At 38.9% G+C, this 18,236-nt stretch overlaps 1 protein-coding gene across 1 annotated transcript in view; it reads left to right on the forward strand.

Moving 5' to 3' along the window:
- Positions 1 to 18,236, forward strand: part of LOC130711839 (dynamin-2A) — a 35,085-nt gene continuing 16,849 nt past the window's right edge. Inside the window, exons 1-14 of the mRNA XM_057561604.1 lie at positions 1 to 465; positions 696 to 746; positions 827 to 947; positions 1,058 to 1,150; positions 1,318 to 1,379; positions 1,556 to 1,673; positions 2,044 to 2,386; positions 10,272 to 10,419; positions 11,318 to 11,419; positions 11,523 to 11,642; positions 12,864 to 12,947; positions 13,028 to 13,155; positions 14,153 to 14,237; positions 14,336 to 14,477. Of these exons, the coding sequence (XP_057417587.1) occupies positions 328 to 465; positions 696 to 746; positions 827 to 947; positions 1,058 to 1,150; positions 1,318 to 1,379; positions 1,556 to 1,673; positions 2,044 to 2,386; positions 10,272 to 10,419; positions 11,318 to 11,419; positions 11,523 to 11,642; positions 12,864 to 12,947; positions 13,028 to 13,155; positions 14,153 to 14,237; positions 14,336 to 14,477 (1,735 nt within the window). The 5' untranslated portion in view covers positions 1 to 327. The remainder of the gene's footprint in view (positions 466 to 695; positions 747 to 826; positions 948 to 1,057; positions 1,151 to 1,317; positions 1,380 to 1,555; positions 1,674 to 2,043; positions 2,387 to 10,271; positions 10,420 to 11,317; positions 11,420 to 11,522; positions 11,643 to 12,863; positions 12,948 to 13,027; positions 13,156 to 14,152; positions 14,238 to 14,335; positions 14,478 to 18,236) is intronic.

Here is an 18,236-nt window from a genome sequence, read left to right on the forward strand (position 1 = left end):
ACTATTACAGTCTATAGCATAAAAAAAGAAACTGGTTTTTCTGATATTGAGGAAGGTAAGCGAAAAAGCGCGAAATAGAGGCATGGATTTTACTTGTGCGTCGTAATCGTAAGAAGAAAAATTAAAACAAACAAAAAATGTTGAAATTGCAATCGCATATGAGAGAGAGAGAGAGAGATGTAGCGTAGCATAGTATAGCAGTTGGTGATGGTGATTTAATTTGGATTTGATTGCATTGCATTGCATCTGCATTTGCATTGACACCTAAACCGAAAGCAACGAAAACTTTGGAATCCGAATCTGTTGGCCGGAAACCTAACAGATCCGATGGAGGCCATTGAAGAATTGGTTCAGCTCTCCGATTCTATGCGCCAAGCCACCGCTGTCCTCGCCGACGACGAAGACATTGAAGACTCCAAGCGCCGCCCTTCCACTTTCCTCCATGTCGTTGCCCTCGGCAATGTTGTAAGTTTTTCTTCCAATTCATTCAATCACACATTCATTCATACATAGATTATAGATTATAGATTATAGATTATAGATTATAGATTATAGATTATAGATTATAGATTATAGATTATAGATTATAGATAGATAGCATGAGAACTCGAAGAGATACTGTATTCTATTCCATGTGCTATGCTATTTTGGATCCACGATGCAACTAAACACAATTTATTTTACTGGTGGATCAGGGTGCTGGAAAATCTGCTGCCTTGAATAGCTTGATTGGACATCCTGTTCTGGTATTTTTTTTCTTGTTCTTTCTCATTTTTGCTTTCTATTATTTACCACTAAATCGGTTCGGTTATAAACTGCACTGCAGCCAACTGGTGAAAATGGTGCTACCAGGGCTCCTATTAGCATTGAATTGAATAGAGACACCTCTTTAAATAGCAAGTCAATTGTCCTTCAAATTGAAAATAATACTCAGCAGGTTTCTGCAAGTAAGACCATTACCTCAATTCCTTATTCTCATGTGTCACTCAGTTATATATCTCCTTACCGCTTCCAGTCACAATATCATGTTTCTAATATAACACACTTTTCTTCATAGGTTCTCTTCGACATTCTCTACAGGGTAGACTCAGCAAAGGTTCATCTGGTAGGACCCGTGATGAAATATATCTCAAACTTGCTACCAGTACCGGTAAGTTTGTGACCATGTCATGTGTTGCTCCCTCCCTTTACGTAGGATTTCATAGGCTTTTGACAGGTTTTCGGGAGCAGTGTAGGGTGGGGGATTGGACATGTAATGTAGTTATGTAAATGTGTATAGTGAAATTATTCATTTTCTTCTGTTCTGAAATTCTACAGCACCTCCATTGAAATTGATTGACTTGCCTGGACTAGACCAGCGGATAGTGGATGACAAACTGGTAAGTAGGTGTACGTCATCTTGTCACAAGTTTTTGAGTTTCAACATAGAGTATGGCGTGGCCAATTATCACTCTCAGTTAGTGGTGGATCTTATGTTATAAATTTAAAATATTTCTTAAATCACTGATTATTTCTTTGTAGAAAAGTTTGATGTCTTCTTTTTCATTATTTTTAGATCAGTGAATATGTCGAGCACAATGATGCTATTTTGCTGGTAGTTATTCCTGCTGCTCAGGCACCAGAAATTTCATCATCACGAGCCCTTAAAATAGCAAAGGAGTATGATGCAGAATGTAAGTTTTCTACTTTTGTTACGGTGCTCCCTACAAACTCTAATTTAGTTTTTTGAGTGTTAGTCGTTGACACAATGCCATAGTTTAAATGACCAAGTGGTTAGGAGTTTGAATTGATCCTTAATGCCCTCATCTTTTTTAAATAAAGCTAAAATTCAGTGCAAGGTAGACTGAGCTTGTGCATTGTCTACAGTTTAAGCCTAAAGAGCACTTGCATAAAAGTGTGTTGTTAGAGATATGAAGCATTTTTTGAACCTCCACCAAATATCTTAAGCTTTTGCATAAAAAAATTCTTGACGCTAAACCTCTTAAGTTTAAAAATTCCTTTCTTGTTCATACCTAATCTAATTTTGATGTTTTTCCATTGCAGCCACCAGAACAGTTGGGGTTATCAGTAAAATTGATCAGGCAGCTTCAGAACCAAAAGCTCTTTCAGCAGTACAGGCTCTCCTATTGAATCAGGGACCCCCAAAAACCTCTGATATTCCATGGGTTGCTCTGATAGGCCAATCTGTTTCTATAGCTTCTGCGCAGTCTGGGAGTGGTGCATCTGAAAGCTCGTTGGAAACTGCTTGGCGAGCTGAAACTGAAAGTTTGAAATCAATACTCACTGGAGCCCCTCAAAGCAAGCTTGGTAGAATTGCTTTGGTTGAGTCTCTTGCTGGACAGATTCGCAATCGTATGAAGCTCCGCCTTCCAACTCTCCTCACTGGGTATTTATTTTTGGCTAACTTTTTGTTGGTATTTGTTAATTGTTTTAAATATCGTATTCTATAACAGAAAAAAATGTCGGTGTAAATTATCCTGCTTCTTTTGTTAGCACTGCTGCTTCAGAATTTTCTAATTGTCCAACCCATTGATTTTTTAAATAGGCTCATTTGTTAGTACTGTTTGCATAAATGTTTTCTCTGTTTAATGAATTTCGGAAATGGGATAAAAACACTAGAGCAAAGAGAACTAGAGGGTATCCCTCACCACTAATGATGTTGTGACATGCACATTGCCAATATCATAGTCAAAACACATTCGAATTTTTAATATCATTTATATGTTCTGTCTATTAAAATGTTCATGCATAAGGTCTGCTATCAATGTAATCTGTTTTTTTTTCCACATGTTTATCTGTGTGCATGTATAATTTGTGAGCTTAAATTACACCTACTGATTGTTATTATAATTGTTTTTTAAGTTTATCTGAACTGTTATGGTATATTGATAATCTAGAGAAAGGGAGAATAGAGAAAATCTGAAAGTTGACTGAGAAGAATTTTGAAATAATTGATATTCCGATGAGAAGATGACAGAAAATCAGTTAAGGTGGTTTGAACATGTGCAAAGAAGACCTTTGGAGGCATTGGTGAGAAGTGCTGATAACATTGTTCTTGGTTTTGTGAAGAGAGGTAGAGGGAGACCAAAAAGGACGTTGGAAGATATTATTAGAAGTGACCTCATGGTCAACAAAATTTTGTTTTTAACTGAGCGCAATGGTGTCGTGTGATCCAGATAACTGACCTCACTTAGTGGGAGAATATTTTTGTTGTTGTTGATATTCTGATGAGTTTGATGATAACTCATTTATAGAGCTAGAAAAGCTTGTAGCACAAACTGTTACTTTTATTAACTAACCTAAACAGAAGCAGAACTGAATAGCAACTGAACCATAACTAAGCCTAATATGTGACAAGAATAATGTACTAAGAGAAGCTTCTAGACGATCCGCTGTAAGCGCAAGGTGGGTGAGAGAATGTTTGAGAATAGATATAAGCTCTAGATACCATATTGGTGATCTAGAGAGAGCATAGAGAGAATTTGATAGTTGACTGAGAAGAATTTGTTTATATTTGATATTTTGATGAATTTGATGATTACACTTGTTCTGTACTAGGGCAAGCTTACGTAAGAGAAAGACAAAAAGTAAACCCTAGCAGAGCACTAAAATAGCAAAACTCCCATAAAAGGAATATTCTCATTAATGCTGAAAAAGTTTTTTTGTACAAGTGGGTGACCTCCCCTTTTATAGAGGGGGTGGTCATGATATGGATCTTTCCTATATTTGGGCCTGACAATCAGGGCCCAAATCCCGGTACATATAAGACAAATCCAAAGGAATCTTCCAGCTGGCTTGTGGGTCCATCATCTAAGGGGGGGGCAATGAAGCTCGTCGTGTCGCCTTTCCCGCCATGGCTATCTTCAATGGTTATTTGTTCATTTTGGGCGGGACATAATCTTCTTTATGTCCCGCCCAGTCCAACACTCATTTAGAATCAGAACCTTGTACCACAAGCTGTTACAGTTATTTATTTAATTAGAATAACAGCTGAATGTACAGGAAAGCAACTGGACCATGACTAACTCTAATCTGTTACATGATTGTTAGACTATGAGAAGCGTGTAGAGGACCTTGATTATTCTGTCAGGGTGGTTTGGGTAAAGGCTCAGCCCAAAAACAGCCTCATTTTTTTTTACCTGACTCACATCGTCTAATAATTGCCGAAAGGTTTACAATCTAATCAACCCTAACCAAACCATGATAACTAGAGTTGCGCTGGATTGATTTATTCGGTCAGACATCTATAATTGTATATTTGTCATGTTGCACAGAAATTAGTGCCATTAAACGAATGCATATTTAAAAGAAAATGTCAGAATATTTCTTATGCAAAAATCAATTAGGAATGATGCTTTACGGAGATTGAGTATGGTGTATGAAATGAGATTAAATAATAAGGGAAAATGGACTGAAGATTAAGTTGTTCTTCAATGGATACTCTTAGATTTTGGGTTAGGCCTAACTCTACCTCAAAAACTAGTTCATGGTTGAGAAATGGACTATCCTTTATAAGGGCTTATTTGACCATATCTATAGTCAGTGTGGACCTCAACACACCCCTCATGCTCAGAGCTGACCACTTGGAAGGTAAAGTCTGCAGGACTGGATATCTGCAGGTGTCCCATTTATGTGTGGTCCAATAAACAGATATAGGATAAGCTCTGATACCATATTAGAATTTGGGATAGGCCTTTCTACGTATCTGTATAATGAAATAATTACCAGCAACAAGTTCTAATTATTAGAGTAATATAGTTACTGCTATATTAAGTGTTACTGTTAAGTGTCATTAGGTTAATGCTGACTGTGTTCTGTTCAGTTAGTTGTGCCTAGCTGGCAGGTTTGTTAGAGAGTTAGTTACATGCTTAGCTGTCAAAGCTTAGCTGTCAAGGTTAGTTAGAGTTAGCTTCCTCTGCAAGCTAACAAATCTTATAGTATAAATACTGTAATCCCTCATGTATTCATCACCTTTTCAATCAATGAAATTCAGTTGAAGATTTTCAACATGGTATCAAGAGCTGAGTACGATCCTTGAAGATCTCTCTCTCTAGATTTTCGTTTTTCTTCTTTCTTCTTCATCACCATGGCTGATGAAGGTCATGCACAAGAAACTGCAGTTCCTGAAACTTCAGTTCCTGTTCCAGTTGCGGTTCTTCAACCACAATTGGCCTCTTCTTCTCTGGTTCACAAGCTCGTTCTGAAGCTTGATGATTCCAATTTTCTCTCATGGAAGCAGCACGTTGAAGGCATCGTTAGAACTCATCGATTGCAGAATTTTCTTGTTCATCCTGATATTCCTCCTCGATTTCTGAGTGAGGAGGATCGCGTGAATGCAGTAGAGAATCCTGCATATCAGGTATGGGATCAACAGGATTCTGCTTTGTTCACCTGGCTTCTCTCGTCTCTGTCTTCATCAGTGCTTCCAACCGTTGTCAACTGCACTCAGTCCTGGCAGATCTGGGAAGTTGTGCTTGATTTCTTTCAAGCACAATCGCTTGCACAATCGACGCAACTGCGATCGGAATTGAGATCCATAACCAAGGGATCGAAGACTGCTTCTGAGTTCCTCAAGCGAATCAAGGCCATCGTCAATGCTCTGATCTCGATCGGAGATCCTGTATCGTTTCGCGAGCACCTTGAAGCGATTTTTGATGGTCTTCCCGACGAGTATAGTCATCTCATGACTATCATCTACAGTCGCGAGTTCCCTTGCACGATCTCGCAAGCTGAAGCTATGGTTATCGCGCATGAAGCGCGTCTTGAGCGTTCTCGCACGCGTCAGTTGAGTGCGAATCCTCCGTCGGCGCTCCTTTCTCAAGCTGCGCCACCGGCGACGCAACCTGCACCGGTGTCGTCGTCTTCTTCATCCACGTCGTCGCCGGCGACCTCTGAGGCTAACTATGCTTTAGGTTCCTCTGAAAACTCCTACGATGATCGTTCCTACGATAATCGCGGCAGTTATGGCGGTTCTCGTGGCGGTTACGGTGGTCGCAACGGCAGTAACAACTCTCGCGGTGGACGAGGAGGAAATCGAAGTGTTCAATGCCAGATTTGTAAGAAGTATGGGCATGATGCTAGTATTTGCTACCATCGTGGTTCATCTTCTGGTTCTACTGGTTCTACTGGCATGTTTGGCTTGCAGCCAACTGGTTTTGGTATGCCACTGCCTATGCATTCTCAGATGATGCCTCAGTTTGGATTCTCCCCATTTTGTGGTGTTCCACAATTTGGTGTACCTTCTCAGTTTGGTACATCACAGTATGGAGGCTTTCCAAACATGTTTGGTCAATTTCCTCAAGGTTTAGGGCTTTAGGCATGGGAAATTTTGCTCAGCAGTTTGGTTTCCAACCATCTGGAGGTTCACAGTGGAACTCTTCTCAGTTTTCTGGTGGATCAAGACCTGGAAATCCTCCAGTTAGAGCTCCACAGGCTATGCTTACTGGACCTACTTCATCTACTACTGGTACTAACACTCCTGCTGCAGCAAATCTTACCTCCTGGTTTCCAGATTCTGGAGCCACACATCATGTTACCAATGATGCCTCAGTTGTTTCTGACAGTGTTTCCCTAATTGGTAATGATCATATCTACATGGGAAATGGACAAGGTTTGCCTATTATTTCTGTTGGATATGCCTCTTTTCCATCTCCTTATCATAAACACACTACACTCACTATGAATAATCTGCTTCTAGTTCCTAACATCACCAAGAACTTAGTTAGTGTAAGCAAGTTTGCTCGTGATAATCATGTCTTTTTTGAGTTTCACTCATCCTATTGTGTTGTCAAATGTCAGGAAACTTCTAGGGTTTTGCTCAAAGGAACTGTTGGTCCTGATGGTTTATACAATTTTGAAGGGATGCATGTTCCAACCCTTCCTCCAGCTTCATCTGTTTCATCTACATCTGTTTCACCAGTAGCTGCTCCATCTGTTTTTTCTGCTTCAGTTTCTTTGTCAAATGTACCTAGTGCTAGCTCATCTTCAAGTGTACCTAGTGCTAGTTCATTTTCTCTTGTGTCTTCTGCTAATAATGTAGATCCTACTGCCTATGACTTGTGGCATTGTAGGCTAGGTCATCCTCATCATGAGGCTTTACATTCTGCTTTGTCCAAATGTAATATATCATTGTCTAATAAAGCAAAATTTTCTAAATGTTCAGCTTGTTGTGTAGCAAAGTCTCACAAGTTACCCTCTTCCTCTTCTACTACTGTTTATGCTACACCTTTAGAGCTTGTTTTTGCTGACTTATGGGGCCCTTCCTCCATTGAGTCTTCTTGTGGTTACTCTTATTTTTTAACTTGTGTTGATGCTTACTCTCGTTTCACATGGATTTATCCACTTAGGCACAAATCTGAAACTTCCTCTGTTTTTCTTAAATTCCAAGCTATGGTAGAGTTAAGGTTTAATCTGAAAATAAAGGCTGTCCAAACAGATAATGGCACTGAATTTAAACCTTTGCAATCTCATTTTGATAAGCTTGGCATAGTGCATAGATTGACATGCCCCTACACACACCATCAAAATGGTAGTGTTGAAAGGAAGCATCGCCATATCATAGAAACAGGTCTATCATTACTTGCATTTGCTAAAATGCCTTCTCAATACTGGGATCATGCATTCCTGGCTGCAGTTTTTCTTATTAATCGTCTTCCTACTGCTGTTTTGGCCAATGAGAGTCCTTACTTCAAGTTGTTCAAGACTCTTCCTGATTACAAGATACTTAGGGTGTTTGGTTGTGCTTGTTACCCTCACTTAAGACCTTATACACACTCTAAGCTGTCACTCAGGTCCAAGGAATGTGTGTTTGTTGGTTACTCATCATCTCATCAAGGGTACAAATGCATGGATGCTGATGGTAGGATTTTTGTGTCAAGGGATGTTATTTTTGATGAAGTTAAATTTCCCTACCCTACCTTGTTTACCTCTGATGGGTCCAATTCATCTGCACAAGGAATCACTTCAGAAATTCCTATTTTAGCTCCTCAAGTTCCTGTTCAGCATCAGCAGCCTTTTCAAGGCCAAGACTCAGTTGCAGCCTCTTCTTCTGGGAATTTTTCTCCAGCTGAAGCTTCTGTTCAGCAACAATCTCAACCTACACCAGCAGCCACTGCCACTGAAGTAGCTTCACCTGGTTCTTCCTCTTCTGCTCCTATTCCTCAGCCAGTGGGAAATACTCACCCTATGCAGACAAGAGCAAAATCTGGCATAGTCATGCCAAGATTATTTCCAACTTTACTGCTCACTCAAGCTGAACCAGCTACCACCAAGCAAGCTCTCAAAGATCCTAAGTGGTTAGCTGCAATGAAGGCTGAATATGATGCACTGCTTGCTAACAATACATGGACATTGGTTCCACTTCCCAAGGATAAGAAGCCAATTGGTTGTAAGTGGGTTTTTAGGGTAAAGGAAAATGCAGATGGCACCATCAATAGGTATAAGGCCAGACTTGTGGCCAAAGGTTACCATCAAGTCAAGGGGTTTGATTATTCAGAAACCTTTTCCCCTGTGGTGAAGCCTATAACTATTAGGCTCATTCTTTCTCTAGCTATTACTAAGAGGTGGCATATTCATCAACTTGATGTGAATAATGCCTTTTTAAATGGAGCTCTTCAAGAGGAGGTATACATGCAGCAACCAAGTGGATTTCAGCATGAAGACAAGTCTCTTGTTTGCAGACTTAACAAAGCTCTTTATGGCCTTAAACAGGCCCCAAGAGCTTGGTTTGACAGGTTGAAGTCAGCCCTTGTGAAGTATGATTTTAAACCAAGCAGATGTGATCCATCTCTCTTCACTTTCTACACTTCAACTTGCTGCATCTACATACTAGTCTATGTAGATGATATTATCATTACAGGTAATTCCTTGCCTCTGGTTCAGAAAGTAGTGCAGAACCTCAACTCTGAATTTTCCTTGTAGCAATTAGGCCAACTTGACTACTTTCTTGGTGTTCAAGTGCATCACCTTCAGGACAGATCCTTGCTTTTGACACAAACAAAATATATAACTGACCTTCTTGAAAGGGCAGAAATGGGAGAGGCCAAGGGGATCTCTACTCCCATGGTTAGTGGAGCAAAACTCAGTAAATATGGAGCAGATTACTTTGCTGATCCCACTCTCTATAGATCAATAGTTGGTGCTCTCCAATATGCAACTTTAACTAGACCTGAGATCAGCTTTGCAGTTAACAAGGTCTGTCAGTTTCTAAGTCAGCCTCTAGAAGAGCATTGGAAGGCTGTTAAAAGGATTCTAAGATACCTTAAGGGTACTCTCTTTCATGGCCTGCACCTCAAGCCTTGTAGTTTGCACAATCCAGTCCCTCTTGTGGCCTTTTGTGATGCAGATTGGGGATCAGATCCTGATGACAGGAGATCCACCTCAGGCTCTTGTGTCTTTTTTGGTCCAAACCTTGTCTCTTGGAGCTCAAAGAAGCAAACCCTGGTGGCTAGATCGAGTACTGAAGCGGAATACAGAAGCCTAGCTAATACCTCTGCTGAACTGTTGTGGGTTCAGTCTCTTTTGCAGGAGTTGCAGATTCCTTTTTCTCCTCCTAGGGTGTTTTGTGATAACATGGGTGCAGTGGCTTTGACTCATAACCCAGTTCTTCACACTCGCACTAAACATATGGAGCTTGACATCTTCTTTGTGAGGGAAAAAGTTCTCAACAAGTCTCTTTTTGTGCATCACATTCCTTCTGTTGATCAGCTGGCAGATTTGTTTACCAAGGCTCTATCACCACTTCGTTTTGAAACTCTTCGTGACAAACTCAATGTGATTGAGAAATCTCTTTCTCCCTCACCTTGAGTTTGAGGGGGCCTATTAGAGTAATATAGTTACTGCTATATTAAGTGTTACTGTTAAGTGTCATTAGGTTAATGCTGACTGTGTTCTGTTCAGTTAGTTGTGCCTAGCTGGCAGGTTTGTTAGAGAGTTAGTTACATGCTTAGCTGTCAAAGCTTAGCTGTCAAGGTTAGTTAGAGTTAGCTTCCTCTGCAAGCTAACAAATCTTATAGTATAAATACTGTAATCCCTCATGTATTCATCACCTTTTCAATCAATGAAATTCAGTTGAAGATTTTCAACACTAATGTAGGTTTAGTAAATAATTGGGTTGGGTCGGGTTAGTCTGGCTTTTAAATGAATTCAACAAAAAAATATAAAGCCAACCAGCTCATTTTGGGGTTTTAGGTAAGTTCCTCTTTTTTAAGAAGTTGGTTTGGGTTTTATATGGCCCAAAAACCTAACATAATCCTTTATTTGAAATGCTGCAGTCTTCAGGGAAAGTCTCAAAATGTTCAGGAAGAGTTAGTGAAGCTTGGTGAACAAATGGTCAGTGGTTCTGAAGGTACAAGAGCTCTAGCCTTGGAGTTATGTCGTGAATTTGAGGAAAAATTTCTTCAACATCTTACTGGAGGCGAGGTCAGTAGTTTTTGTTGTTTATTTTTAAATTATACAGCAGTAAGGGTTCATAGATGTCAAGGTCCTTTGGGGTGAGGGTTGCTCTACCCTTTATAAGGACTATTTTGGCCATATCTCTAGTCAATGTGAGACTTCTCGACAAGATATTCCAATATACAAAATTGATATATGAGCTGTTTCTTATATACTCTAACAGAAGACTTTAATGAGTAAAATCCTCAAGGAGCAAGAGTTAGTCAAATACTAATAAAAGAAAAGAAAATGCCAAAAGTTGGCCCTTAAAGGGTTGGTCAACTAAAAACTGATTTGGTGCTTTACTTCCTTTCCATTAACGGAAATTTATTAAGATGACCAGAAATATTTGCAGAGGGAGAAAAGGATAAGGAACCCTCCCAAGAAAAAAAGGCATATGCTTTGCACCAAATGGATGCCAAATTAACCTGATTCCAAATCAAGTAATGGTCCAAAGAAATCTCCTAAAAAATACAAGAGTTGTGCTCCAACCAAATTCACCAAACTGTAATGTAGATTTCACCTTTCTTAAAAAATGTGTCCTCTTGATTTCTACCAAAACCATGAAAGCTAATCATCAAGAATAGTTCCAGATACCTGGGATGCACTAAACATTCATTGAAAAGGCTGAATAAGGAATTCTATAAATAAACTGCAGCGGAACAATGCAAGTAAATACCCTAAAACTTACCAAAATGATTCGAATATCACAACACTTTGAATTGATACTAAGGACTGGTCATCTGTTCCATGTGATTTTGTTTTCCTTTTGTATTCCAAATAAAGAAATTGAATGCTCAGATGGTGGTAGTGGAATTCCACCATTATACCATGCAAGAATACTATTTTTTATGTACCTAATTTCTTTTTCTTCATTTCCTCTCAGGGCAATGGTTGGAAAGTTGTTGCTAGTTTTGAAGGAAATTTTCCTAACAGGATCAAACAACTTCCTATTGACAGACACTTTGACATAAGCAATGTCAAGAGGGTAAATCTTTATCATCAAATTGTTAATATTGTTTAGGTAGAATTTAAGTTATCATATTCTCTTGAGATGCTTGTGTTTTATATCTCCTTTTGGCTTATGTCAGATTGTCCTAGAAGCAGATGGATATCAACCTTATCTTATCTCTCCAGAGAAAGGTTTGAGGTCCTTAATCAAAGGCGTTCTTGAACTGGCGAAGGAGCCATCACGCCTGTGTGTTGATGAGGTAAACTTCTAATTTATTGTTGATTTTGTTTCAAGAGAGGCTGAGGATTCGGAGACATAAATGGATAGTCCGAAACTATTTGGGGATCTTGTAACAAAATTCTGGCCTGTCCTTTATCCCCTGCAGTGGGTGCTGTCCTGTTAGTTGATGGCTTTAATCATGCGTCTGATCTAGAGTTCGAGCCTAAGAGGGGTGGTTGTCAATCATTAAAACAATAAATAATTTCCAAGGGGGTTAAAATATTATGTTTATCTCATAACCACTTAAAAGTTAAAACTAGTTCTTATTTGATTAGTGTCAAGAAACCAACTATCCCAAAAGTTTAAGCTATTGGGTGAAGACAAATGAATGTTTTATATTATATTCTAACACGAACCCTCATGCAAGACCCTCATCCCAAAAGTTTAAGCCTTTAGACTTGAAGCGTGGACAATGCATAGATCCACCTACCATGGGGGCAACTAGGATCAAACTCTAGACCACTTAGTCATAGAGGATATGATATCATGTCATGAACCAATCATCCCAAAAGCTTAAGCTGTTGGGTGAAGACACATGAATGGTTTGTATAGTATTTTTCTAACAATTAGGTTTTAAGTCAAAATTAGTTCAAAGGAAATCCATGACAACGTTAGTTTTAAACTAACCAATTTATATGCCAATCACTAGCTCTCTTATTTTTCTCCCATTTTCTCTTTGGTTTGAAAATTAAAAAAGTTGCACCAAGTTTTGTCAAGTGGTTTTGAATATTAAAATAGTTCAAAACCAAATTTTAGAGGAAAAGATCTTGTAAGGCTATTGCAAATTTGTATTAATTTGGATAACTAGTTTTAGCTTGAACTACTCTGACCTAATTTTCTAGTTTGGCAAACAGCCGTTAGTAATGATGTTTTTCTTTGCATCAGTTACTGATGCACGTGGCAGAACATCTGGGCCGAAAAACTATTTGTGTTGTATATCACATTGATTATGAGATCCCAACCAATTGTCAATTTGTTTTTTCTTTCTGGCGTCATGTATTTTTCTAGTTCCTCATGCATTTAATTTAATTTAACCTTTACTCTTTATAGAGATAGACCAATTACCAGGGTTTTCTTTGCCATTGATATATACATGGCTCAGTAATTTCATGGTAGACTTCTTTTGGACTGTTATAAAATTCCTCATGTGTTTTACTTGAGCTTCTTTTTCAAACAATTATTTTGACAAAAACCAAATTAGGTACATCGTGTGCTTGTTGATCTAGTTTCTGCTTCTGCAAATGGTACACCTGGTCTTGGAAGATATCCTCCATTCAAGAGAGAGGTAACATTGCTGAGCTGTGATTCATATGAAACCTTGTTTTTTCTTTAGAATTTGTTTAGCTCATTTGTTACAATTTTCAGATTGTGGCAATTGCAAGTTCTGCCCTGGAGGCATTTAAAAATGAATCCAAAAAAATGGTGGTTGCATTAATTGATATGGAGCGTGCATTTGTTCCACCCCAACATTTTATTCGTTTGGTGCAGAGGCGGTATGTTCAATATGTGACACTTGTTACATCTTTATTTATGAATTTATAATCTTAATTTCCTCTTATTGGGAGCATAAATTGGTTTTTTATGCCTGAGACTAACTCATTGGATCACTACCATTGACTTTGTATATGACTTCTAGAACTACTAGGGATTTATGTCTTTAGATTTCAATGTGAGTAAGTAAATACCTGGTATTCTAAAGATGTGAATGTCTGTAGTAGCTGTTGCTTGTGAGCTAACCTGATTGAAATCTTCCCGAGCTTGTGGCATTTATTATTTGCTATCTACTAGGTTAGTGGTGCAACCATGCAAGTTGTTCAAAGCCGCATACTCAAATAGAGAAAAGATTGTAAATCTTGTCCTGATAACTTAGCTTGCCAGCCTCCAAATTGTCGTACCTAAAAGTCCCAAGCCACCAGTGTTTTGTGGCTTGGAGGAGGACTGTGGTTCTGAAACCTGGGGTTACAAATTTTTCACTTAACCTTTTCTTTTTAGTAATGGGATGGAGATTTTTCCCTCATTAACACAATAATGTGTCTTTGCATACCCTTTATGTTCATATAAGTTATGTGAATGATTTCATCACATTTTCTGCAACGGGGAACCAACTCATGTTCCTTGGTTATTATATTGTGAAGGCAAGTAGTGCATACACCATACGGAGCAGAGTTAGTGCCTTGGATGCCTTTACTATTATCTAAATCTTGAACTAATTTGTTATTATTTCAAATTCAATATCCTGTATTCTTCATGGTTTTTAAAAACCCTCTTTCAAGTATTCTAAAAATAAATTATTTGTATATGGTTTTTCAGTGGCCTCTTTTTTAATTATTTAACAGAAGTTTGAGCTTTGCACCTACTTCGATGCAATGATAATATCATAGTTTAGGGTGTACATACACACACTAATATCTTAAGAGTGTTTGACCGTTTGACTGAAGCTGTATATACATTAAATTAATATAATTTAATGCTGTCAACTAATTTCATTAGAATGGAAAGGCAACGCCGAGAAGATGAGCTAAAGAACCGATCATCCAAGAAAGCCCTTGATGCAGAGCAGTCAATTCTAAATAGGGTGCGGGATCATTTACTTGAAAAGTCACAGGCTTCAATCTATTAGTGTTTAAATTTTGGCTTTATATATGAAAGATGCATATAATTTTCCTTTTCTAGGCCACTAGTCCTCAAACAGGTCAACAAAGTGGAGGAAACTTAAAATCAATGAAAGAGAAATCCAGTCAACAAGACAAGGACACACAAGAGGGATCTACATCTGGCTTGAAGACTGCAGGGCCTGATGGGGAGATCACAGCAGGTTTATACTATTCATCCTAACATTTGTATTTAAGGTCTAATATCATCAACGTCTGTCTATACAGTCTTTTGCGCACCATCATTAAGTATTAACCCGGTGGTTTCTTTCGCTTCTTTTGATATCTCTTTTCCTATCTGGATCTAGAGCATCAGCTTTCATCTGAACAAAATAGCCTTGGGCGCGAGGGGTGTGTTGAGAAGTCTCGCATTGACTAGAGATATGGCCAAGAATAAGCCAAGATAGCCCTTTGGGAAGGCAATCCTCACCTTTTGAGCTAGCTTTTGGGGTAGAGTTAGGCCTTCAAATTTCTAATAACCTCAATTCTCTTAGTGGTCGTCCATATATCAGATACCACTTGGTAATGCTGGATAATTTTCAAATCACTAAATTGATGATGCATAGACATTATTGATGATTCTCAAGAATTAGGGTAGAATGAATTGATTTTCATTAAACTATGCTGAGAATACATCAGTCATATATACAAGGCTAGAAAGCTATTTTAGGAAATACAATAACACCTATACAATCAGATCCCTATGATTAAGGGATATTTCCCTCATACACTATAATTGTAATATGCTAAATAAGGAAGTAAGACAACTAATAAAACTCTGATTCTGACAGAAATAATACAGCTAATATAACAGATTCTAACACTCCCCCTCAAGCTGGTGAATAGGTATTCTCCATTCCCAGCTTGGAAACAAACTTCTCAAAGCTGTTGCAATTCAGCCCCTTCGTTAGAATATCTGCAAGGTTGTCTTGTGAGGAGACATATGGAGTGCAGATCAGGCCACTATCTAATTTTTCTTTGATAAAATGTTTGTTAACTTCAATATGTTTGGTTCTATCATGCTGCACTGGGTTATGAGCTATGCTAATAGCAGATTTGTTATCACAATAAAGTCTCATTGGTTCATCCAACTTTATTCTCAAGTCTTCCAAGATGATCTTCAGCCACAATAGTTCACATATCCCTTGTGCCATTGCCCTGAACTCTGCTTCAGCACTGGATCTAGCCACCGCAGTTTGTTTTTTACTCTTCCAAGTCACAAGATTCCCTCCAAGGAAAGTGCAATATCCTGTAGTCGACCTCCTATCCACAATTGACCCTGCATAGTCTGCATCTGTATATGCTTCAAGACTTACACTCCTATTCCGTTCAAACAGAATTCCCCTGCCTGGGGTTCCTTTCAAATATTGCACAATTCTTAGTGCAGCCTGTAAGTGAACCTCCTTCGGTTGGTGCATGAATTGGCTGACTAGACTCACAGCGAATGCAACATCAGGTCTAGTGTGAGATAAATATATCAGTCTACCAACTAGTCTTTGATACATTTCCTTGTCAACTGCAGTATCTTCTTCTGCATTTCCCAACTTCAGGTTTGGATCAATTGGTGTACTTGCAGGCTTGCATGCTGTCTTACCAGTCTCTTTCAACAAATCAGTGATGTATTTTTGTTGAGATATGAAGATTCCCTTTTTAGAATGGGCCACTTCAATTCCCAAAAAATACTTCAATTTTCCCAAGGTCTTAATTTCAAATTCCTTGGCTAGATGTTGGCTTAACAGTTGTTGCTCCTCCTCATCATCACCTGTCACTATAATGTCATCCACATAAACCAGTAACACTGTTACTCCCCCTGAGTTAGAGTGTTCAATGAACAGAGTATGGTCTCCTTGACTTTGTTTGAAGCCCAGACCTATCATAACTTTAGTAAACCTTCCAAACCATGCTCGTGGTGATTGTTTCAGCCCATACAATGCCTTTTTTAGCTTGCAAACAGTGTTGGCAGTGGTTTTTCCACCATATCCAGGGGGCAATTCCATGTAAATCTCCTCTTCGAGTTCTCCATGGAGGAATGCATTTTTAACATCAAATTGTTGCAAGTTCCAACCATAATTAGCCGCTAGAGATAATATCACCCTAACTGTATTCATTTTTGCAACTGGAGCAAATGTTTCCATGTAATCCACTCCATAAGTTTGAGTGAATCCCTTAGCTACTAACCTTGCTTTATATCTCTCAATGGATCCATCAGCCTTGTATTTTATAGTATATACCCACTTGCATCCTACTGGTTTTTTCCCATTTGGGAGAGCAACCAAATTCCAGGTGCTATTCTTTTCTAATGCCTCCATTTCCAAGTCCATGGCTTGTTTCCATTTCCTATCAGTCAATGCCTCAGATAAGGAGGTAGGTGTGGTTGTAGTGTTTAGGCTTGTGAGGAAGGCTTTATGGGTTGGTGAGAAGTTTTTAAAGGATATGTAATTGGCTAGAGGGTAAAGTGGCTTGGTGGTACATTTCCTAGTCTCCTTCCTAAGAGCAATTGGAATATCTAGGTCCTCATGGAGTGGTGCTGAACTGGATTCGGGTTCCTGAACAGTTTGGAAATCAGAGGTTGATTCAGTGGAGATTAAAGGATCAAGGGTAGTTACCTCATGTAATGTTGGGTTGGATTCTTGGACATGGACAGATTCTGGAATGGCCTTTGTCTTCTTTGAATAAACCAGCTTTTTCCCAAATCTTACATCAGCATCAGCTCCATCTTGAGTGGACTTAGTGGGTTGAGCCTCTTTCCCAGAAGTTGTCTCCTTCTCAGAAGTTGTTACACTTCTAGTCCCTACTTCTGGTCCTAAACTTAAGTCAGGGAGCATAAGGAGATCATCTTCCTTTCTTGTATTCTCCCCCTGAAGATGATCTTGGTGGAAGTAACTTTCTTGCTCAAAAAAGGTGACATCTCTGGACACAAAGAATTTTTTGGATGGTGGGTGATAGCATTTATATCCCTTTTGTGTGGATGAGTATCCTATGAAGACACATTTTAAGGCTCTAGGATCAAGTTTACCTCTATCACCACTGTGGACATGGATAAAAGATACACACCCAAATATTTTTGGAACAAGTTGATTGGATGTGGACACATTAGGATAGAAAGAGGACAGAACCTCCATAGGACTTTTTGAGGCTAGAATACTTGAAGGTAGTCTATTAATTAAATAACATGCAGTGAGAACAGCCTCCCCCCAAAACCTTTTAGGAACCTTATGTTGAAAAAGAAGAGCCCGAGTTTGGTCTAATAGGTGCCCATTTTTCCTCTCCGCAATCCCATTTTGTTGAGGTGTTTTGACACAAGATGATTCATGAATGGTACCTTCCTTTTGAAAAAAGGAAATAAGCTCATGATTAAAGTAATCCTTGGCATTATCGGATCTGATCCTCTTAATGCTAACACCAAACTGATTTTTTACCATGGAGAAAAAATGTTGGACCACAGAGCTGACTTCGGACTTTTGTTTTAGTAAGAAAACCCATGTGACCCGAGTACAATCATCTATAAAGGTAAGGAACCAACGGGCACCAGAAACATTTGGGACATTTGAGGGACCCCACACATCAGTATGAATTAAATAGAAGGGGAAAGTGCTCATATTATTACTAACTGGAAAAGGTACACGCTTGTGCTTAGCAAGCTCACACACTTCACAATGAAGACTCTCCACATCTAATTTGCTAAAAAGGGAAGGGAATAACAATTTTATGACTCTAAAGGAAGGATGTCCAAGACGACAATGATGTAGGAGGACCTTCTCTTGTTGGTCTTTATTGAATCAGAGAAAAAAGACTTGCAATTTTGTAGGTCTAGTGGCAGATTCGGGCTGTCCAAGTAATAAAGGCCATTCCATTCTCTAGCATGTCCAATCGTCCTCCCCGAGTGCTTGTCCTGCAGTATACAAGCATCGTCATAAAAAACA

This window comes from Lotus japonicus, chromosome 4 (assembly GCF_012489685.1).
Source record: "Lotus japonicus ecotype B-129 chromosome 4, LjGifu_v1.2".
NCBI lineage: Eukaryota > Viridiplantae > Streptophyta > Magnoliopsida > Fabales > Fabaceae > Lotus > Lotus japonicus.